Below are 23666 nucleotides of genomic sequence, written 5' to 3' on the forward strand. Positions count from 1 at the left end.
CCGCACCCCCACCCCACCCCCACCACCACCTTGCAAGAAAACCTCCTATACCAGCAGGTAGGTCTGACCCAGGCCCAGGCGCTTATGAAGCCACTGCTTTCCTCCCTGGTTCCTGATGTATATGAGACTTTGTGTGTGCCCTTCAAAAGTGGAGTTTCTCTTTTCCTAATTCCTGCAATCAAATCCTACTGACCTTCAAAGCCAGATTCTCTGAGGGCTTCTCTTTCCATTGCCAGACACTCAGCCTCGGAAGCCTGATGTAGAGCTCAGAACTTTCACTCTTTTTGAAAAGCCTCTGCAATGTAATTCTTTTCCAGTTTGTGGATCACCAGGGGGATATGGGATTTGATTTTATCATGATTGTGCCCCTCCTACTGTCTCACTGCAGTTTCTTCTTTGTCTTTGAATGTGGGGTAACTTTTTTGGCAGGTTCCAGTGGGGTTTTTGTTGTTATTGTTGCTGCTGGCTGTTCACTGGTTAGTTGTGATTTTGATGTTTCCATAAGAGGTGTGGTCATGTCCTTCTATTCTGCCGTCTTTAGGAGTTACTCTTGTTATGTGTGAAGAAAGTGGTTTCTTGAGATGGAAGTTACTCCTTGTGAAGACGCTATGAAGATTGTTGAAATGGCAACATAGGATTTACACTACTATCAGCTGCTACTAGAGTTCCACCCATTTCAGAATGGCATATTCCATCCTTCTTGCTGTCAAAAGTTAAATACCCCTGGATGATTTGAAAAAAGGGCAATGGTAAAATATATGACTTCTCTGTGAAATGTATGAAGTTGGAAGAGGTAGCAGTGAAGGGTCTGGAATGTCCATCCTGTGTGTGGATGAGAGAAGATATGATTGCATTCAGACCAGGTAGTCTCTCCATCCACTTTGCATCAAGTCATGGAAGGGTTAAGTGTATTGCTCACAAAATCTCTTGATCTTATTTCATGCTAAAATCTTATCATATCATATTCTATGAAATCCTTCTTGATGAGAAGTGTCTACTCTATCTTTGTAACATTAAAATATTTACAGAGTGTCCATGGACTGCATACTGTTCAATGAAATAGTCAATGAAAAGTTATGCCTATCTATCTGGTAGATAGGGCTTTTCCTTCCAGAACAAATCACAGAGATGATGGAAATAGCAAGTTATTTCTGGGATGGAAAATGTGACTTGTGGCCAAGGTGATTAGAATGAATGTTCAAATACCCTTTTCTATAGAAATCACAGAATCTCAGGCCAAATGAGGTGAACTTTTGAAAAAAAAAAAAAAAACTGAAAAAGAGTTGCCTTCCATATTGTTATTTCCCAAAGCCTCTGAAGAAAAAAATAACCTTAAAACCAAAGGTTAAAATCAAACTTGTTTTTTTTTTTTTTTTTTTTTACAAAAGCTATTTACTTGGCTGCACCAGGTCGTGGTTGTGGTGCACAAGATCTTTAGTTTTGGCACATGAACTCTTAGTTGCGGCATGTGGGATCAAGTTCCCTGACCAGGGATCCAATCCAGGCCCCCTGCACTGGGAGCTCGGAGTCCTAGCCACTGGACCACAAGGGAAGTCCCACAGGGTTTGAAGATTTGAAGCTGCTTTTAAAAGCACACTTTAGCCTCTGAAAGATGTAGGTGCGTGGCTGGGTTGCCCACGTTCCAAGCCTCATCTGGAAAATGGAGCCATGACGGTACTGGCCTGAGAGCATGTGTGTGAGGCTGTGTGAACTCAAGTGTGGGGGCCCCTGGCAGTTTCCGGCACATGGTGAAGGCTCAGCTTAGGTAGTGGTGGCCTTTGTTATGATACCCATCCCTCACATTATGCTTCTGTTCTGAATCTAGGATTTGGATTTGGAATCCACTGGCGACCAGCACAGCAGTTCCACCAGGTGACTGCTTTGTCACAGGGGTGACCTGCAGCTTCCTAAAGGCAGGAGAAAGAGCCCGGGGGAGAAGACTGCTCCCTCTCTTTCTAAGGATTTAAACAAAAAGATGGCCTTTTGATAGCTTAGAGAGATTATCATTATTATTGAAAATGACTCTCCTTTATAAAAAAAAAACCCAGAAATAATTAAACGTTGTGAGATTAACTCTGAGCTATATTAATTTTCACTTTACTAATTTTGGACTGCAGCTAAACATTCTCTTTGTCAGCATCCCTTTAAAGAAAGCATTATTGGTAGACGTTGGGCATGTCTTAGAGTTAGAAGCTGATGATCTCTGAATTCTTATGCATAAAAATGAGAAAGAATGTATGAGGTCCTGGGGAGACCTAAGTGGTTCATACCCCCAAAACTCCTAAACAGGCTCCTTTGTCTGAGCACAGTGGTCCCTCTTCTCTCACATTTTGTTACCAGGGAGGGTTCTTTTTTTGGATAAATTTTGTAGGAAGCCAATTAAATATAGACACTGTTCCTCCCACTAAGCTTGAAGAAAAACACAACAGCCCTGCTTGGTTGATTTTATTTCCATTTTTTATTGAAAGCTTCATCAAAGAAAACAGAAGTTTAAACCTAACATCCACTGATCTACAGAAAGCTCAAGGAACAGGGAAAATGGTAGCTAATTTGACTGTGGTACAGATGAAAAAGTTAAAAATAAAACCAGAAACACTGTTCAATTACAGAATCTTCCATGACAGTCAAAGACAGCAGTACAAAATGCTCTTAAATAAAATTCAGAATTGAATGATGTTTCAGAAGTTCTATGACATCAGATATGGCCTGAAACAACAGTTTTAAAAGAAGCTGTGTCCCTTTTTCTCCCTTATTAGAAACTGAGTATTTCATAGCAAGTACACTTTTACGTATATATTTTTTAAATTAAGATTCCAATTACATTCTTCTTTTTAAATAAATGGAAGCATTAATTCCCAGAATGGAGAAGTTTTTCAAGTATCTCTGTGAAATATTTTTCCTGTTTTAAAACACGAAATAACTCCTGTTTCACATATGAAGAAATAACCTAATTTGGGGAGGAGGACAGAGCATCTTTCTTAATAAGATTAGAGGGTTAACAATACAAAGCATAACACTGAAGTTACACTTTGGATACTATTTAAATGTAAAATAATTTTTTTTTTTTTACAAAATCCAATGGAATTTCAAGGTCATTCAGCCTTAATGTGGTAACACAAAGTCAAAAAATTATAAAACGATGCAATTTTTTGGTCAACGATTTAAGATGGGGATAAAAGTGCATATTTAACCAAGAGCTATTACTATATTCCCAAAACTCAATTTTGAGTTGAGCTGTTCTACTGGTTCAAATTTCAATAGTGAACAAAATCAAAATAGCTTTAATTTGAGGAAAGCCAAATTCTTTGCTATACTTTTTCCGTTTATGTTCTGCAAGCATATAGCCAACTTGCAATTGTTTGCAGTAGATGGGAAAGGGACATTATGGATATTAAAAACTCACAGTATGTAATGCACTGACATTCATTTTACCAGTGACTTCAAAACTGCTTCAATAAATCAATCCTTAACAAGAAACAAAATAGATTTGAATTTGACTTCCAAATGTTTTTTGTTTTCCATCCTCAGGGTGAAATTCTAATAGAAGGAAAGAGAAGTCCTAATAGTTGGAAAGAGAAGATAAACTAGGTGCACAAAAGTAAATGATTAGCCCTTCAAAAACTGGGAGTGATTATATTTCTGCAGGACTGGGCTTCAGGGCAGTCACCAACCGGAGGGAATACAATGGGTTGAAAATGTGGACCCAGTGGCCTAGTGGTTCTTCCAGCAGCTCCAAGACCCGCCTCACCCTGCTCCAGCTTTAGAACTGCCGCATAGACAGTGCTATTCGAAAATCATTATTTTCCCTCCCAGAAATAAAAAGACATAAACAAGGAGAAGCTATCCATTCTTTTTTTTTTTTTTTTTACGTGACAGCATATATGTTGGGGGTAAAAAACCAGAAATCACCAATCTGGGCTGAGCTTCCCTGCCTTACATCAAAAAAGATTGTTTGGGCCACTCAAGGATTTTGTTCTCAGCTTCTGTACTTTCCTGAACTCTCTGTATTCCACAAGGGACATCCATGACCAAGAACACGTGGATTAAGGGACCAACATCATGTTTCAGAATATTTGGTAAGAAATGTTCAGTTTGAGTTAGACTCGGCTGTCTTCCAATGCCATGGTAGGTGTTATTTGCAAAACAAATGGATTCATTACTGGAATCTCATTATTAGTCTGTCATGGGAAGGGTGTCAGCCCCGTCAGTCCTTTAAATTGGAATGAGGGGCTGTCAGTCCCAGCGAGCTCAGAATTTTGAAGCCTGCCAGTCATGTTTTTCAATTACATGAAAAACAAAATTTCATTCTTACTCTTTTACTGAGGACAGGGTAATGGAGATCAGGGTTCTGTGACATGTTTAGATTTGACTATGAAGTGTGGTTCCTCCAATGTGCTGCATGTCGCTGTATACCTATATAAATATCCTTTCATTTGATTTCATATCATATAAAAACATTTATCACTGAAACCCACTTAAAAATGTCTCCCTGCTTATCAGCTTGTCTTGCAGTGGTTCCTGTACTCAAGAATGAGGCTGAATTGTCTCAAGTGTCTTTTCAGTCCTCTACCAAGGTTATCATCTGTCTAGACGGTCCACTGAAACTTTTCCTCAAGCATAAAGAAGACTTCAAAGGTCCTAATAAGATCTCAGCTTTCATTAATGGGAATTTTAGGCCACTGTGAAAGACCTAAGGGGTGTCTGTGTGTGTGTGTGTGTGTGTGTGTGTGTGTGCGCGCATGCACGCTAAGTCACTTCAGTCCTGCTGACTCTGTGTGGCCCTATGGACTGTTGCCTACCGGGCTCCTCTGTCCATGAGATTCTCTAGGCAAGAATCCTGGAGTGGGTTGCTGTGCCCTTCTCCAGGGGATCTTCCTAACCCAGGGATCAAACCTGTACCTCTTATGTCTACCTGCATTGGCAGGCAGGTTCTTTACCACTAGAGCTACCTGGGAAGCCCATATGTGTATAATAGACACCCCAATTATTCAAATAGAGTTAGAAAAACTAAGTACTTTAATTTTCTTATCCATAGATTAAAAATGATTATAAAAGTTTTTCAAGCAGTTAATGGATTCTGTAGGTTCAGCAAACCTCCTGTTCTATCTAGCCTCCTCCTAGGGCTTTCCATCTCTGATATAGGTGTAGTTTTTCATTAAGAGGGGGTGGAAGTGTATCATATATGCTGTCAAATGCAGCAGATCTGTTAAGGTCACAGGAGAGCTGATTCAAGTGGTGAAGCATGGCACAACATTTGAGGGGTCAAATCTACCAGGGAAACAAACTAACCCTGACCAAACCACAGCTGGGTCAAAGGTTTTATTATTGACAGAATAGTGTAACTTGCAATATTTAAGACATGCCCATGTTGAAGGACAGTCTTCCACTCTGCAAGTGTTCCCTATGGTGCCTGATGACTTCAGAAGATGTGGTCATGCTCTGAGGAGTTCCCAGTCACCATGGAGACTTCCTTAACAATACCTCCTCCTCATTAAAAGAATACCCACTTCTCCACTGACCATGGAACCAGAGTTTGGAGGAAATAATGTTTATCCCATCTGGACTGTGGTTTTACTTTGCTTACTGACACTTAGGCTAAGTCTTGGCCATTGCAGATGAGAGGAAAAATTGAAAATCTGAATCAATGCTTGAAGTATAGTGAACCAGAATACTCTGGTTTGTAGTCCTAAATTGGGTTAAAATCTCCATAACCTGTACTGTTGATTAAATTAGGATTCTGATGTCAGTGTATACTGAACATATGTTTTGGTTTGTTTTACTTTTCATACAATGTAATGCTGCCTACCTATTGATGTATTTATTTTTTTCCTGGGCTTGATTCTTAAAATTAATTTTTAGGTGGTAAACTTTAAAGATGATATATGCAAATTTGAACATGTGCCACTTTTTCCTTCTTTTTGATTTAAAATAAGATACGTTATGGCATAATATAAAAAAAAATCCAAACATAAAGCACAGATGGACACATAAAACGGCAAGTCATTTTCTTTTGCCCGAAGTGGCTTAAAAAATTGAGATTACTGAAATTTTATAGTTGAAAAAAATGTTGCTGAATGTATAAATAAAGCAGTAGTTTTGAGTAGAAACAGGAAGTTACCTAGGCACATTCATCAGCCACATGGTAGCTACCTCTTAGCCTCATTGTTGATTGTGGAAATGAGACTTTCTTGGTATCACATTACATTTTGATTTATTTTTTTGACAGAATACAAAGGAAGTATGTTGATTTCATATTCAAATGAATTATGCCCAGGATAATCCTTATTTATATGCAGAGTTCAGAGACTGAAGAAGAGAAACAAAAAGCACAGCTCCTATACAGGTTTGCTCATCCCCCTGTAACTCAGGGGCCCATTTCTCAAAGAGAAAATGCCATCCTTAACATACACGAGAAGCTGAAGTACGGAACAAAGCAAAAGTTCAGTATTCTCTCTAAAGCATGGGAAACCATAGGGATGGCTGTGAGCAGCTGGGGTTTCCCTGTAGCACATGCTACACTGCGTTGGCTAAATTTTTGCCTCTAGTTGGACCACAGAGATATGGAACCACTCTCTAGATAAGAGCTTTCAATTCACGGGATTTTCAAATAACAGAATTAGGTATGTTTTAACACTAGACCTTTGTTTATAGATCAAACATAGTATAATGCTGATGAATTTTATGAGTCAAACTCATTATTCATGTTGACCTAACGGGAATATGATTGACCTTTTAATATGTTAGTTTTTAAATGCCTACCCTGTTTTCTTTTACAGTGCCTCTTCCTTCTGGACTAAGACAGGTTCCTGTCACTTTGTGAAAACAGTTTCAACTATTGATTCTAATAAGCCATTAGAAAGCCATTCTAGTGCATGGTTCAATTAACAGAGTTCCACTGTCTTTCATTTCAGGTAAAACTGTACAGATTGAACATAGGTTTTATGAGTCAAATATGCAGAGGTGTTTGGTAAGTCAATTTAATTCATTTTAGACAAAGTTTTGCATCATTCTCAATGTAATATATATCTCCTTTGGCTTTAAGAATGAATCAAATCTAATTATTTGGGTTCTTATTCATATAAATCATATTTCTTGATTGTCAACTAGCATTAAAAGCTTACCTGAAGTCCACTAATAGAATCCTCAATCTTATTGGTCCTATTTGCCTCAGAGAGTTAAACTGAAATTAAAAAGTCTATCTTGTCCTTCTTCTGACGATACCAGGATATGAAAATCCAATGAAATGAGGCACACACACAAAAAAGATATCCCCTCCCCAACTGCAGAGTCAAGGTGGCTATTCATGGTAGATGATGACAAAGACTGAGGCAAGAAGACAAAATCTAGAGGTGCAGGAATTTAGAAGGAAGGCTATTGTTACAAATACTGCACAAGGCGTTTTCAGGAGACCACTCACCACTCAACAGAGCATCACTGAGCTTTTTCAACAAGTGATCTTTCAGACCAGTTCAGAAAGTATCTTGAGTCCAAAATTCACATAATGAAATTTCAACCTGTTAAACAAGTGTGTTAGCTCATTGGTGGCCATTGATACAGACTTCATGATTCAAGAGCACTAGGAAAGAACCAGAAAAGCACATGGAATTTAAAGCCATTTGGCTCTATTGGTTGGAATCCAGAACTCTTGGTGCTAATATTGCTGACCACAGGAACAAGCTTCTACTATCCACAAACATACATTTAAAATAAAAACTTTTTTTTTTTTTTTTGCAGTATGTAAAACACCAGTGGAAGGTAGTTTAAACAAACAAAGAACTGGTCCGGCCATGTAGGTCAAATAAAATTTTAAAAAAGAAAAGAAAAGAAAAGCAACCTCTATCTTCTGGACTGCAACAGGGTGCCACTTCATCTTTGGTATAAAACAGGCCATCCATAGGCTGAATTTGATCACAACTAGGAAAGACTACAGAAATTGTCAACAATTTCTCTATCTATTGCTTTTTTTGTTGTTTTTTTTTGTGGTTTTTTTCTTTTTTGCACTTTTTGACAATAAGCTCCTACCTACTTAAGTTTTTTTTTTTTTTTAAATGCTCTTAAGCTAGATTTTGCAATGTGACAAGCAAAGCTGACTAAAAAGTTTGTAAAGCTCATAAAAAAGACTGCAGATAAAAAGCACTAATGATTTTGCTAGCGATCACGCTTTGGAAATTAAAAAAGTCTGCATTCTGCCCCCCAAACACGCATTATTTCTAATGCAGTTGTTTTTAAACCAACATTAATAACTTTACCTTAAAATGTTTTAGCCTTCTAGAACAATTCAACACTTAAGACAAAGTTCATTAGAAGTCCCAGCATTTCCCCAACTCTTGCAGTTGCCATGGTTTCTTTTATCAGCAAATTTTCTTCAAATGAAGAAAAACATTTTCTTTAAAACTGTACAGTTTTTTTTTTCCACCCTAAAAACTCATAGTCTTAGACTTCTGTACCAGTGGAAACTGGTACAATATTTCAATTCTTTCTTGGTTTTAACAAGACGTTGACAGCTTGCCTCGAGAGCCTTTGACGTCCTTAAAATTAAGGCAATTAAGATTCAAGATAAACCTTACCTAAATATTTCTAAGAAAAAATAAAATAAAAAAAACCCAACCCACTAGATTTAAACAAGAAGGGAAAAAAAAAAGAGTAGCTTAATTACTGAGGAAGACAATTTGTTTCCATTTCTGCTTGCCCACCTCTTGACATCAGATTTCCTGTTTAAAAAAAAAAAAAAATCTATCTACACCTTCAGATAAATTCTGAATTCAAATGTTCTTCCACATGAATGTCAACCTTCCATGTTTTGCTTTATTTGTTTGTGGTAGTTGCTGTCCTCTTCTGGGATTGTTTTCTTTAATTAAAAAAATGATGCAAAAATAAACTGTCAGACCACATGAAGGAACCATTTGCACAGCACGTAAAAACATGTTGTTTTCATTGGGTAAAGTAGAAAATTAAAAAAACAAACAAAACAGCATTCCATTGACGCCTGTGCAAAACTGGAAGCCAACTTCTTGTTTAATGAAGTTTCTTCATTCAAGGCAGCGTTTCAGACGGACATTCTTCAGTCTTGTTTATGGTCTGTGAAAACAATGGAGGAGGAGTGGTCATTACACCAAAGCAATTTTGAAATCCCCTCTGGGACCTTTCCAGTGAGCATTCTTTAAAAGCTACCAAGGTCTCTCAATGTAAGAATCATCAAGGAAGTTGTCAAGACACAGTGGGCTTAGAAGCAGGTCAAATTCTGCCACTTTCATACTGATATATATTTGCAGCTTGTTCATATTAAATATCTTGGCTAATAGATCAAGAATATCTCTTAATTGCAAAGTTTTAAATATACAAATATATCTAGACAGGTAATATTTCCTATGTTCATGGGATGTATTCTTCAATATTTGTCTTATTTTTAGCTCCCCAAGAAATCCCTTGAGTAATTCTGTCCTTCCCAAACTCCCATAAGATCCATCACAAACTCAGTCAATAAATCTATGATTCCCTATTATATATCCAGGATACAGAAATTTTTTTTTAATTGAAATGTAGTTGATTTACAATGTAGTGTTAATTTCTGCTGTACAGCAAAGTGATTCAGTTATACATAAATGTATACATTTTAGAATATTCTTTCACATTATGGTTTATCATAGGATACTGAATACAGTTCCTGTGCTATCCAGTAGGAACTTGTTGTGTATCCAATCCCATAAATAAGAGCTTACATCAGCAGCGATGTATTGTGTGTTATCAAGCAGAGCTCACCAAGTGTATCCACATGAGCCGAAGGCTTATTTTTGAAGACAGGTAAGAGAGCAGTGAAGCTTTGTTCACGCTCCAGTTTCTTCTCTTCTTCCTTGCTCTTCTATCTCAACAAGGTGTTAAAATCTTGGGAAGAGGGACTATATTTCCCTTCTGTGTTTTTCTCTGCAGGAGTCTGGGAGACTGATGTGCACATCATAGGTGTTTAAATAGACAGATGCCACTTCTGTTACATGCCACTTTGCCAGCCCAGCCCACATGATACTTTTTCCTTCTACCCCGTCTATATGGCAGGGCTGAGCTAACAGTGGGTTGATCTTTACTCCTATCTCTTCCACCCACAGACTAGAATTTGGTTCAAGAATATAAGGGGTGTCTTTTACAAATAAAGATCCTCCAACACTTTCTTTAGGTCCTGTTTCATGAAACCTCCTTCCCTCAGTGCTCCGTGGGTCCTTCTGATGTCCAGTTGCTTGCTTTCATGAAGAAAGCTCAGGGCTGCTGTGTAAAGGTACCCAGGTGTTCTGCTGCACAGGACACACTGATGCAGGAGAACCTTGGGCTAATTCCAGCCCCGTCTGTTCCCCAAGCTGTGTACTCCAGAGCAGGGCTGCATTTGCCCTGAGCATGTGGCCCTTACTCAAATTCACAAAAAGCCCTCAATGATGTTTTGAACTAGGTGAGACTTAGCCTGGGATGCCCCAGAAGGTTTTCTTTTTCTAGTCTGACTCAGCTGAGGCTCTTAGAAACCTGCTTAACTTGTTCCTAGAATCATGTAAGGAAAGCAACTTGTTGATAGGCTATTTCCATTGTTAACCAGAGTTTAAGTCTCTAGAAATACATTTATTTTTCTGTGTTATGAAAGAAAGTGGCATTCCTTTTTAGAATGAAAGCCATCAAAATTGTCAAAATAGCAGTAACAGTAAGGGAAATTTTAGTCGTCGTCATCCTGGGAACCGTGGGAACCATGGAGTATATTTGATCTCTCTATATATACCTTTGCAAAGTATATCCTTATTCCATTTATTTCTAAAACTCTGTCTTGTTATGGGAACCACATTTGGTGCGTGTTTTTGTGTTTGTTTTCAGGTCTATTCTTTGTTCCCATTTCCATCTTCCACCCTGGTTATTACTGTGCATTGAGCAGAAAATGCCTAAAGGCAAGAATCTGCATCAGACCTGTTCAGTGAATGCTTTCGGGCAATGGACTGCATGACACAGAACCCCTCATTGCAGGCGTTCTAGTCAGGTGGCTAGTCTCCACGCATCCGTGTGATGAGCGAGGCTGCAGCTACCTTCCTTCTTTGCTATTGGAGGATAATCGCTTTTCAATGTTATGTTAGTTTCTGCTGTACAAAAAAGTGAGTCAGCTGTACGTATACATATATCCCCTCCCTCCTGGGCTTCCCTCCCACTACCTCCATCCCACCCCTCTACGTCATCACAGAGCCCTGAGCTGAGCTCCCTGTGCTATACAGCAGCTTCTCACTAGCTATCTGTTTTATACATTGTAGGGTGTGTATATCATTGCTGCTCTCTCAATTCGTCTTACCCCCTCCTTCCTTTCCCCACGGTGTCCACAAATCCATTATCTTCACCTTCGTCTCTATTTCTGCCCCACAAATAAGCTCATCAATACTGTTTTTCTAGATTCCATGCATGCATGCTAAATCACTTCAGTTGTGTCTGACTCTGTGCAACCCTACAGACTGTCGTCTGCCAGGGTTATCCTCTATCCATGGGATTCTTCAGGCAAGAAAACTGAGCTGGGTTACCAAGCCCTCCTCCAGGGGACTCTTCCTGACCCAGGGATCAAACCCGCATTTCCTGAGTTAAAGGTAGATGCTTTACCATTGAGTCACAGGGGAAGCACCTCTAGATTCCATATATACACGTTCAGTTTAGTCTCTCAGTCATGTCTGACTCTGCAAACCCCATGGACTTCAGCATGCCAGGCTTCCCTGTCCATCACCAACTCTTGGAGTTTGCTTAAACTCATGTCCATCGAGTTAGTGATGCCATCCAATCATCTCATCCTTTGTTGTCCCCTTCTCCTGCCTTCAATCTTTCCCAGCATCAGGGTCTTTTCCAGTGAGTCAGCTCTTCACATCAGGTGGCCAAATAATTGGAACTTCAGCTTCAGCATCAGTTTTTCCAATGAATATTCAGGACTGTCCTTCAGGATTGACTGGTTTGATCTCCTTGCAGTCCAAGGGACTCTCAAGAGTCTTCTACATATACATGTTAATATACGATATCCTTTTCTTCCTGACTTACTTCACTCTGTATGACAGACTCTAGGTTCATCCACGTCAGTACAACTGACTCAGTTTTGTCCCTCTTTATGATTAATATTCTATTGTATGTATGTATCATAATCCTCTTTATCCATTCATGGACATCTAGGTTGCTTCTGTGTCTTGGCTATTATAAATAGTGCTGCAATGAATATTGGGTGTGTGTGTATCTTTTTGAGTTACGGTTTTCTCTGGGTATATGCCCAGGAGTGGGATTGTTGGGTCATCTTGGAGCTACTTTCAAGTTTTATAACCTTACACAAATGTTTCCAATAGCCTCCTCCCATCACTTGCTTCATCCTTCAAGTGGTCTTGTTGCTACATGAAAAGAAATGAGAAAAAATGAATGGTTGTACTGTACATCTTCATGGCGGCTTGCTGAAGTCTGAACCGAAGACTGATTAATAGTCCATTGCTATTTAATAGAACTAAATTCACTCCTGGGCTTCCCTGGTAGCTCAGCTGGTAAAGAATCTGCCTGCGAGGCACTTTCACTTTCCTGGAGTTGGGGTGGAGAGGGTGGTCAAAAGTGGTGCTGAAACACTGCTCTAACCTAAGTGCAATGCTTGTTTAATTGTAGCTCTCTTCGAAGCTATTAATACACTAATTGACATGACCCCCTACAGGGCCAGATAGATACTTACTTCCTGAAAGATTGCAGTATGTTCTGGTCTCCTTTGGAATGCTTTAAAAAATTATTAAAAAACTGTAAGAATTTTTTTGTCAGTATAATTATTTTGATACCAATGTAAAAGATCACGTTTTCAAAAACAGGTTTTTTTTTTTTTCCTATTGATGCCTTTCTTTGTTGATAACCTAACTGTATGTTTAGTTTACTAAGGGTAATCAGGTAGTGGGAGAATAGTGTCCTCTTCGCACTCTGGATCACAGAATTTGTCTTTTCACATGAAAATCTGTGAAGTTAATCTGTCAGGAATGATGTTGGTGAATACGGGATGATTAAATCATTTTAAGGCTTCTAGCCTAAAAGTCTACAATTCTAGGATGGTTTACTACTTTTTACTACTTTTTAATGTATTCACTCTGCTTTTGGGGGGGAGTGGGGGGTGGGGAGGATGGAAGATGAGAGCATTCAGACTGACTCAGTGATCTTAAAATGTGGTCAGTCTCCCTACCTTCACATTGACCTTAGAGGGCTTCTATCTCAATCCTAGTATTGCTGCTGCTGCTGCTGCTAAGTCGCTTCAGTCAGGTCCGACTCTGTGCGACCCCATAGACGGCAGCCCATCAGGTTCCACCGTCCCTGGGATTCTCCAGGCAAGAACACTGGAGTGGGTTGTAATTTTTCAAGTCTTCTCTTAAAAGAACTGTCATAACACCAGTTTTCTATACATGGTCAGTATAGTAATCAGCAAATTATATGCTCTTGATTACTATCCACACATGTCTGTTAAGATTTTGACTAATGATACATTTTATTTGTATTTTCATAATGCTATCAGTCACACAAATTCCTCTTTTTTTTTTCTAAATTTTTCTCTATTTTCCTAATTGAATTTATTTATTTTATTATTATATTGTTTGGTTTTTATAATGTCCTTTACTGTGCCAAGAAAAAAATGAATAGGATGAAGAACATGGTATCTGATGAACATATTTTTCAGGCTCATCTGTAATATAACCTGAAGATTTTAAAGGCAACTTCTTCAAAACAGCACTTCACCACAATCAATACATTTCTTTCAGCTGTTCTTAATCAACTGACTGAGATCAGGGTTTCTCAACTTGGCACTACTGATATTTGGGAGTGATCATTTTTCTGAGTTATAATTCCTTGTTTTTTTTTTTTTTACTTTACAATATTGTATTGGTTTTGCCATACATCAACATGAATCTGCCATGGGTGTACATGTCTTCCCAATCCTGAACCCCCCTCCCACCTCTCTCCCCATATCATCCCTCTGGGTCATCCCAGTGCACCAGCCCTAAGCATCTTGTATCCTGCATCGAATTATGGTGCATCTCATTTTAATTTTAAAATAGCCTCACTATCCAACTTAAATGTTCTTCTTGCTCCTGATCAAAGCCTTAACATTTTGGAAGCTTTCTGTTTTTTTATGAATGCCAGTGCATGACATAAGCATTATGTAAACATGGACTTTCACACTTCATTAGGACAGGGAAGGTAGACAGGAGTGAATCTGTGCTGTGCTGTGTGTAGTAGCTCAGTCGTGTCTGATTCTTTGCAACCCCATGGACTGTAGCCTCCCAAGCTCCTCTGTCCATGGGATTCTCCAGGCACGAATACTGGAGTGGGTAGCCATTCCCTTCTCCAGGGGATCTTCCTGACCCAGGGATTGAACCCACATCTCTTAACATCTCCTGCATTGTTAGGTGGGTTCTTTACAGTCTGAGTTACCAGAAGCCCACACCCCAAATCCAGGGAAGGGTGGTCAGTCTTCCCTCAGCTATGCAGACCTGCCTTATACTTTCTGGAGAACACTGATCTAATCTCTCACTTTAAAGATTTAAGGGAGGCCCCTTGAGTAAAAATTGGTAAATGGAAAAGATGGAATTTTAAGGACTTCTGATTCTGTATATTAGAATATAGCTTTGCTTGCAGACTCATACTTTTCAAGTCCTAGTTTTTTAAAGTCATTTTCTAAGTACACAAAGAAAAACTGGGTATAAACTGAGCAGAAACTGGAATTTCCAAAGAACATCCAAAATAAAGCACAGGTATCATTTTCCTGGTTTGGGTAAACAGTAACCAGCCTCTTGCATTACTACCCCCTTTGAACAATAGGAGCCAAAAACAACAACAACAACAACAACAACAACAACAAAATAAGAAGGAATGTTTTTTTAGCTTGAAAAGTGGAATTTGGAATATTAAAATTTTGCTGACCCATGATTCCAAATATAACCTTTTTGTTCATATGCACATTATTAACATTTCTCAGACTTTTGTCCTATAACCTTCTGTGTGTTGTCTGTAGTTTTGTTTTTTTTTTTTAGAGTATAGTTGATTTATACTTGTTAGTTTCAGATGTACAACCAAGTGAATCAGTTACATGTAAGCATATGCCCACTCTTTTTTAGGTTCTTTTCCCATATATGCCATTAGGGAGTACTGAGCAGAGTTCCCTGTGCTATACAGTAGGTCCTTATTAATGATCTTATATGTAATAGTGTGTATATGTTGATCCCAATCTCCTGATTTATCCCTCCTCCTCTAACCCCCTTGTAACTATAGGTTTGTTTTCTACATTTGTAACTCTATTTCTGTTTTGTAAATAAGTTAGTTTGTACCATTTTTAAGATTCCACAAATGAGTGATATCATAAAATATTTGTCTTTCTCATTCTGACTTTACTCAGTAAGACAATCTCTAGGTCCATGCATGCAGCTGCAAAAGGATTTATTTCATTCATTTTATGGCTGAATAATATTCTGTTGTCTATATGAACCATATCTCCTTTATCCTCTTTTCTGTCGATGAATGTTGAGGTTGCTTTGATGTCTTGGCTATTGTAAATACTGCAGCAATGAATATTGGGTTGCTTGTATCTTTTTGAAATATGGTTTTTGCAAGACATGTGCCCATAAGTGGGATTCCAGATCATATGGCAAATTTTAGTTTCTTTTGAGAAACCTCTGTACTGTTTTCCATAGTAGTTGTACCAATTTACATTCCCACCAACAGTGTAAGAGGGTTCCCTTTTCTCCATAACCTCTCCAGCATTTGTTTATAGTTTTTTGATGATGGTCTTTCTGATTAGTGGGAGGTGATATCTCATTGTAGTTTTCATTCACATTTTTCTGATAGTTGGTGATGTTAAGTATGTTTTCATGTGCTTTCTAGCCATCTGTATATCTTTTCTGAAGAAATTTTATTTTTCAGATCTTCTACCCATTTTTTGATTGGTTTGTTTGCTTTTTTGATATTGAGCTCCATGAGGTGTTTGTATATTTTGGAGATTAACCCCTTGTTAGCTGCTTTTCTCCCATTCTGTGGGTTATCTTTTCATTTTGCTTATGGTTTCCTTTGCTATGCAAAAGCTTTTAATTAATTATTTTAAAATTATTTTTGTTTATATTTTCATTACTCTAGGGGGTCTATCAAAAAAATATATTGCTGAAATATATGTCAGAGAGTGTTCGTCCTGTTTTCCTCTAAGAGTTTCATACTATCTAGCCTTACATTTAGGTCTTAATCTATTTTCAGTTTATTTTTGGTATAGAGAGTGTTCTAATTTCATTCTTTTACATGTAATTGCCCAGTTTTCCCAGCACCAGTTACTGAACAGATCGTCTTTTCTCAACTGTGTGTTCTTGCCTCCTTTGTCACAGATTAGTTGGCCATAGGTATGTGGATTTATCTCAACTTGCTGTCCTGTTCCATTGATCTATATTTCTATTTTTGCACCACTACCATACTATATTGATGACTGTAGCTTTATAGTATAGTCTGAAGTCAGGGAGGCGATTTCTTCTGGCTCTGTTTTTCTTCTTCAATATTTTCTTGGCTCTTTGGGTCTTTTGTGTCTTCATTCAAAATTTGCCTTTTGTTGTTGTTGTTGTTCTGTTTTTCTGAAAAAATGCCATAGGTATTGCATGGAATCTATAGATTGTTTTGAGTAGTATAATCATTTTACAATATTGATTCTTCCAATCCAAGAATATAGTAAATATTTTCATCTGTGTCATTTTTTATTTCTTTCAGCAGCATCTTATGGTTTTATGAGGATAGGTCATTTGCTTCATTAGGTAGGTTTATTCCTAGGTATTTTTTGATGTGGTGGTAAATGGGATTGTTTTCTTAATTTCTCTTTTTGAACTTTCATTGTTGGTATATATGTATACAAGAGATTTCTGTGTATTTATTTTGTAACCTGCAACTTTGCCAAATTCATTGATGAGTTCTAGAAGTTTTCTAATAACATCTTTAGGATCTTCTGTGTATCAGTCAGTTCAGTTCAGTCACTCAGTCATGTCTGACTCTTTGCAAGCCCATGGACCACAGCATGGCAGGCCTCCCTGTCCATCACCAACTGCTAGAGTTTACCCAAACTCATGTCCATCGAGTCGGTGATGCCATCCAACAATCTCATCCTTTGTCGTCCCCTTCTCCTCTTGCCCTCAATCTTTCCCCAGCATCAGAGTCTTTTCAAATGAGTCAGTTCTTCGCATCAGGTGGCCAAAGTATTGGAGTTTCAGCTTCAACAGGAGTCCTTCCAATGAACACTCAGGACTGATCTCCTTTAGAATAGACTGGTTGGATCTCCCTGCCATCCAAGGGACTCTCAAGAATCTTCTCCAACACCGCAGTTCAAAAGCATCAATTCTTCAGCACTCAGCTTTCTTTATAGTCGAACTCTAACACCGATACATGACTACTGGAAAAACCATAGCCTTCACTAGTTGGACCTTTGTTGGCAAAGTAATGGCTCTGCTTTTTAACATCCTGTCTAGGTTGGTCAAACTTTCCCTCCAAGGAGCAAGTGTCTTTTAATTTCATGGCTGCAATCACCATCTGCAGTGATTTTGGAGCCCAGAAAAATAAAGTCAGCCACTGTTTCCCCATCTATTTGCCATGAAGTGATGGGACCGGATGCCATGATCTTCGTTTTCTGAATGTTGAGCTTTAAGCCAACTTTATCATTCTCCTCTTTCACTTTCATCAAGTGGCTCTTTCGTTTTTCTTCACTTTCTGCCATAAGGGTGGTGTCATCTGCATATCTGAGGTTATTGCTATTTCTCCTGGCAATCTTGATTCCAGCTTGTGCTTCTTCCAGCCCAGCATTTCTCATGATGTACTCTGCATAGAAGTTAAATAAGCAGGGTGACAATATACAGCCTTGACATACTCCTTTTCCTATTTGGAACCAGTCTGTTGTTCCATGTTCTAACTGTTGCTTCCTGACCTGCATACAGGTTTCTCAAGAGGCAGGTCAGGTGGTCTGGTATTCCCATCTCTTTCAGATACTTCAGATGCTTCTTTCCGATCCTTTCAGATACGCTTTCTGTACTTCTATGTACAGTGTCAAGTCATCTGCAAACAGTGACAGTTTTACTTCTTTTCCAATTTGGATTCCTTTTGTTTCCTTTTCTTCTCTGATAGCCATGACTACAACTTCCAAAAGTGTGCTTAATGAAGGTGGCGAGGGTGGCCACGCCTGTCTTCTCCTGCTCCTTGTCCTAGAGGAAACAGTGTGTCACCCTTGAGAATGATGTTGGCTGTGGCTTTGTCACATATGGCCTTTATTATGTTGACGTAGGTTCCCTCTACAGTCACTTTCTAGAGAGTTCTTTGTCATAAATGGGTGTTAACTTCAGCAAAATCTTTTCTGGACCTATTGAGACGGCCATGAAGCTTTTATTCTTCAGTGTGTTAATGTGGTGGATCACACTGATTGATTTGAATATATTGAAGGATCTTTGCATCCCTGAGATAAATCCCACTTGACCAGGGTGTATGATCCTTATACTGTGTTGTTGGATTTTGTTTGCTAGTATTTTCTTGAGGATTTTAATGTCTATGTTCAGCAGTGATATTGGCCTATAACTTTCTTTTTTGTGGTATCTTTATCTTGTTTTATTATCTGGGTGATGGTGGCCTCATAGAATGAGCTTGGGAGTGTTTCTTCCTCTGTGATATCTTTGGAAGATTTTCAGATGGGTCAGGGTTAACTCTTCTATCAATGTTTGATTGAACTTGCCTGTGAAGCTGTCTGGTTCTGGATTTTTGTTTGTTGGGAATTTTTAAAACACAGTTTCAATTTCACTGCTTATGATTGGTCTGTTCCTGTTTTCTATTTCTTCCTGTTCAGTCCTGGAAGAATTTGTCCATTTACTCTATCTAGGTTGTCCATTTTATTGATGTATAGTTGTTTGTAGTAGTATGATCTCCAGTGATGGGTGGTGCTGTGTTCCACCCTTGTTGATTGATCGTCCTGAGGTGTCCCAGCACTGGAGCCTATAGGTTGCTGGGAGGCACCAGGTCTTGATGAGAAAATGGTGACCTTCAGAAGGGATCATGCCAATGAGAACTATTGCTGCCAGTGTCTTTGCCCCACAGTGAGCCTTGGATGCTCCCCACTTCTGCAGGAGACCCTTCAAGACCAGCAGGTAGGTCTGGTCTGGGCTCATATAAGGCCACAGCTTATTTTAATAGGTCTTGGTGTGCACAAGACCTTGTATACAGCCTCCAAGAGTGGAGTTTCTGTTGTTCCCAGTCCTGTGGAATTGCCAGGATCAAAAACACCACTGGCTTTCAAAGCCAGGTTCTCTGGGGGCTTCTCCTCCTATTGCCAGATCCCCAGGCTGGGGAACCTGACATGGGGCTCAGAACTTTCACTATGGTGGGAAAACTTCTGTGGTATAATTGTTTTCCAGTTTGTGGGTCACTCACACCATAGGTATGGTATTTGGTTTTATCCTGATTGTGCCCCTACTTCCATCCTTTGGCGGCTTCTTCTTTGGCTTTGGAGGTAGAATATCATTTTTTTGATAGGCTCCAGCATTGCTCGGATGATGGTTGTTCAGCAGTTAGTTGTGATTCTGGTGTTTTCATAAGAAAAAATGAGCTCATGTCCTTCTACTCTATCATCTTGTCTCCATCTCTTATTTTTTGTTTTCTAAATGTAGTCTGTGTGAATCACATCAAACAATATGTTAATCTCTGGCACTCTGGTCCAAGCATACTGGATTTTTTTTCAGTCTGCTCAGTGAGTTAATATGTGAGAAGGGAAGAGAGACTGTCTCTGCAGGAGCACAGTGAGAGACAGCGGTGCAGGATGAGAGATGCTGTGTGGGCAGAAGCATCTGTCAAGGCTTGGGGAGTATGGGAAACTGGCTTTGGTTGTTTCAAGGCACTATGAGGAAATGAATGATTTAAGACCCTCCTTGTTAACAGTTTCAAGCAGAAGGAAACAGCAAACCAATCCAGTATCCTTGCCTGCAAAATCCCATGGACAGAGGAGCCTGGTGGGCTGCAGTGTATGGAATAGCAAAGAGTCAGGCATGACTGAGTGACTAACACATACACAAACACACACACATACACACACACTTGTTAACAGTTTGATGATGTCTGGGTAAATGAAAATGACACCTTTATTTATCCAATCAACAATTCTTGACTGAGTGCTTACTATGTAAAAGGCAATATTCCTGATGCTAAGGAAAGAGCCTTGAAAGAAGCAGATGCCTCCCCCATCCTCTTGGAATTTATCTCCTACTAGGAGTAGACTCACAATCAATGGATCAATTAGCAAATCATCAAAAAGGAAAAGAATCTCAAAGTAGAATATTTTTAAAAAATGTATTCTCTGATAGAAAGTGGCTGGATAAATACCTAATATTTGGTATCAGGGAAGGTCTCTCATATAGGTCTGCTTGTGAAAGACAATTATAAGCTAATCTAGGAGAGTCTTAGAGGAAAAGCATTCTAGGTAGAGGAAACAGGAAGTTCAAAAATCTGGAGGTGGGAACCTGAAGCAGGAGTCATCTAATATCAGTCAAATTCCATCCTTCCTTTTCTTCAAACTCTCCAGGGGTTTTGTAGCTCTCTTAGAATAAAACTGAGAACACTTGATGTACACAAAGCTACATATCCAAGGCCCAAAGGCGTATGAAAGTTGGCCTGTTGGACTTTATCTCCTATAATTCATCCAGCTACTTCACCACACTCCAGCCTCAGTTTCCCACGTTATAATGTAAACTCTTGAGGGCACGGGCATCTGGCATGATGAGCGATACTGGGGGTGAAACTGGGTCTAGGATGGAGGTGGGTAGGGAGACTCTCGCTAGAATTTCTCAGAGGGAGAGGTGTTCTCTCTGGATTGGGCAGAGACACCCCTCCCCCCCAACTCCTGTTGCATCACACAGTGATCATGAAAAATGGGGGCAGCTAAAGCTGACTTACTCAGCAGGGAGAAGAGGTTCTGGACAGTCACAAGAAACATGGGGGGGTTTGCCTGCTGACCATTTTTTTAGAGGTGGGACTGTATTTTCCCTATAGAGAAATCTGCTTTATGACAGACTTGTTTTGAGGCTAAGCCACAAGCAGCATCCCTAATGGTACAGGCTGCAAGTTTCCCTGCATCCTTACTCCATCTTTCCTGGGTTGAGTGGAGAGCATCCTTAAACTACCGTAGCCAATTCATGTTATCTTGAATATTCTGAATCTCACAAATGGAGCTCATTTCCAGTTTCATTATGCTAATTAACATGGCACTGCTTTCATCAGGCAACTCATTTCTAACAATCATTATGCTAATTGAGATATGGGTAGTTTAAAATACTTGTACAAACCTCTGGCCTTTCTCATTAAATGAAAGCTGACCTCCTGTGGGGTGTGAAATTCTGATTAGGGTGTCTGAGTGCCCCTGAAAAGTAGCTTAACCCATTGCACATACATTTCACACCGTAATGTCTAAAGATATTTTAAATTAAATTACGGGGTGGGGGGAGCGTCAAGATGGCAGAGGATTAGGAGGATATGGAGTTCAACTTTCCTCACAAATGCATAAAGAATACATCTACAAATGGAAAGAAGTCTCACAGAGCACCTGCTGAACTCTAGCAGAAGACCTCAGACACTAAACAGGGTAAGGGCGATGCCTGGAGAACTGGGTGGGAACCTGAAGGAGAGGAGAGGCTCCCACACCTGGGACGCCCTCTCGCTGGTGGGGAGACCAGCTGGGACAGAGGGGAGCTTTGGGTCTTGGAGGAGAGTGCAGCAACCAGGCTGTGGCAGGCAGGACAGAGTGAGGCTTGCAGGGATGGTCTGTATCAGAGCCCTGCATGCCCCGTACTTAGACATGTGGTGCATGTGCTTAACCCATTAAGCATGTACTTAGACATGCTGGTGCAGACGGGGGCTGGAACTGCGGGGTTTAGAAAGAGACCTGCGGAGGGAACAGCTGTAGGCTGCGGGGACAGTCTGCGGGGATGAGACTGAGGAAGCCACGGCCAGGGATGCTCAGAGAGGAAGACTGCACAGCCATAGATGGGAGGCAGCATTGTTGAAGCGCAAACAGCAGGGCTACCTCTCTTCCCACGTGCTGCCCCTTGCCTCCCTAGGGCACCAGGAAGGGCTCCAGCTGGGCAGGCTCTGGGGCAGCTTTGGGACCAGAGGCCTGTGGGTGGCACACATGCAGAGGTGGGGCTGAAACCACGGATGAGCTCCAGGCACAGTGCAATGAAGGAGAGCTGAAGTCTCTCTTCATGGCTGCACGGACCATGAATTTACACCCCTGTTGCCAACTGTGTAAATTCAGCTCCTGTGGAACAGCTGAGCAGACAGTGAGTGTCTCTGTAGCAGAGATGGGCCTAGCTTTTGCAGCTGTGGACTTTGTGGGCACATTGCACGTGGGAGTTGGGCCAGAGTCTGAGCTGCCTCCACACCCCCCCGGCAGGTCCAGATACATTATCATTGCAGTCCCGGGACCTGATTTTGATTGATCCACACTGGTGGCCTGGTGAAAAACAATGCCTGAGAGACACCGGGGGCAAACTGCCTTCACACACATGGGTAATGTGGGGCTGAGTCGTGCCAACAACAGGGTAATCTGAGCTCAGACAGGTGACACAGAGATCACACCCACACGTGAACAGCTTCAATGGAGGAATACTAAGTGTTTTCTTCCCAAGTGCTGGGAGAGCGCCAATCCTGCCTACCATGTACTGAGGTCAGAAACACTCCAACCACTAGGGAGCAGACCCTGCCCCTGAGCACAGGGAAAGGGAAAGCAAGCAACCACAGACCAAAGGGAAAGCTCTGCTCAACATCCAGTACAGCCTCTGGACACCACATCAGTCAGCACACCCTGAGGAAAGAGGTAGCAGATATCCAAACCAAAAACAGCATTTGCACCAACAAATATTAAACCCACGAAGGCTATACATGGAAGTTCCATCATAAAAATAGCCCTCCAAGACAGTCTGAGGATCTCATGTCAGAAGTTTAGAGCAAGAACCCCCGAGCATGAAGTTCAGCAGGGCTTGAATCAAGGTGCTCTATGGGGCGGAGGGAAAGAGACACTGCACTCTTGGAGGAAGCACACAAGGAGCCACGTGCACTGGAATTCACGCAGAGCACTACCTCCACAGGAGCCTGGACTTGACCTACTCACAATCTTGGAGGGCCCCCTGGGAAGGTGATGGTTGGCTGTAGCTCACTGTGGGCGCAAGGACACCACAGCAGAGACCACAGGGAATACTGATCAGCATGAACTCTCCCAGAGATCCCTGTATCAGCACAAAGACTTGGCCCCACCCAACAGCCTGCATGCTCCAGAGCTGGAAAGCCTCAGCAAGGCAGGAACACAGCTCCACCCATCAGAAGACAGGCTGGACCTCAGGTTCAACATGGTGGAGCAGAAGGGTGTGCTCTCATCTCCTACTGCAAGAGCACCAAAATCTCAACTAGCTGTTGATCAACCATTGACAGGAAGATGCTGGAACCCAATAAAAAAGGATACCCCATGTCCAAAGACAAAAAAGCCACAGTGAGATGGCAGGAGGGGCATAATCACAACAAAATCAAATCCTATACCTGCCCAGTGGGTGACCCACAAGCTGGAGAACGATAATACCAAAGAAGTTCTCCCACTAGTGTGAAGGTCCTGAACCCCACATCATACT

The 23666-nt window shown here is 40.4% G+C and overlaps 1 protein-coding gene across 5 annotated transcripts in view; it reads right to left on the minus strand.

Annotated features, from left to right (window-relative positions):
* Window positions 1–2439: 2439 nt before the first annotated feature.
* Window positions 2440–23666, minus strand: part of RBMS3 (RNA binding motif single stranded interacting protein 3) — an 820638-nt gene continuing 799411 nt past the window's right edge. For 4 of the 5 annotated variants that reach the window (XM_040246332.1, XM_040246336.1, XM_040246341.1 and 1 more), the window contains one exon: window positions 2440–9078. In XM_040246332.1, coding sequence (XP_040102266.1) covers window positions 9072–9078 — 7 coding nt within the window. In that variant the 3' untranslated portion in view covers window positions 2440–9071. The remainder of the gene's footprint in view (window positions 9079–23666) is intronic. The other variant, XM_040246333.1, reaches the window with a different exon arrangement.

This window comes from Oryx dammah, unplaced genomic scaffold (assembly GCF_014754425.2).
Source record: "Oryx dammah isolate SB20612 unplaced genomic scaffold, SCBI_Odam_1.1 HiC_scaffold_9, whole genome shotgun sequence".
Classification (NCBI taxonomy): Eukaryota; Metazoa; Chordata; class Mammalia; order Artiodactyla; family Bovidae; genus Oryx; species Oryx dammah.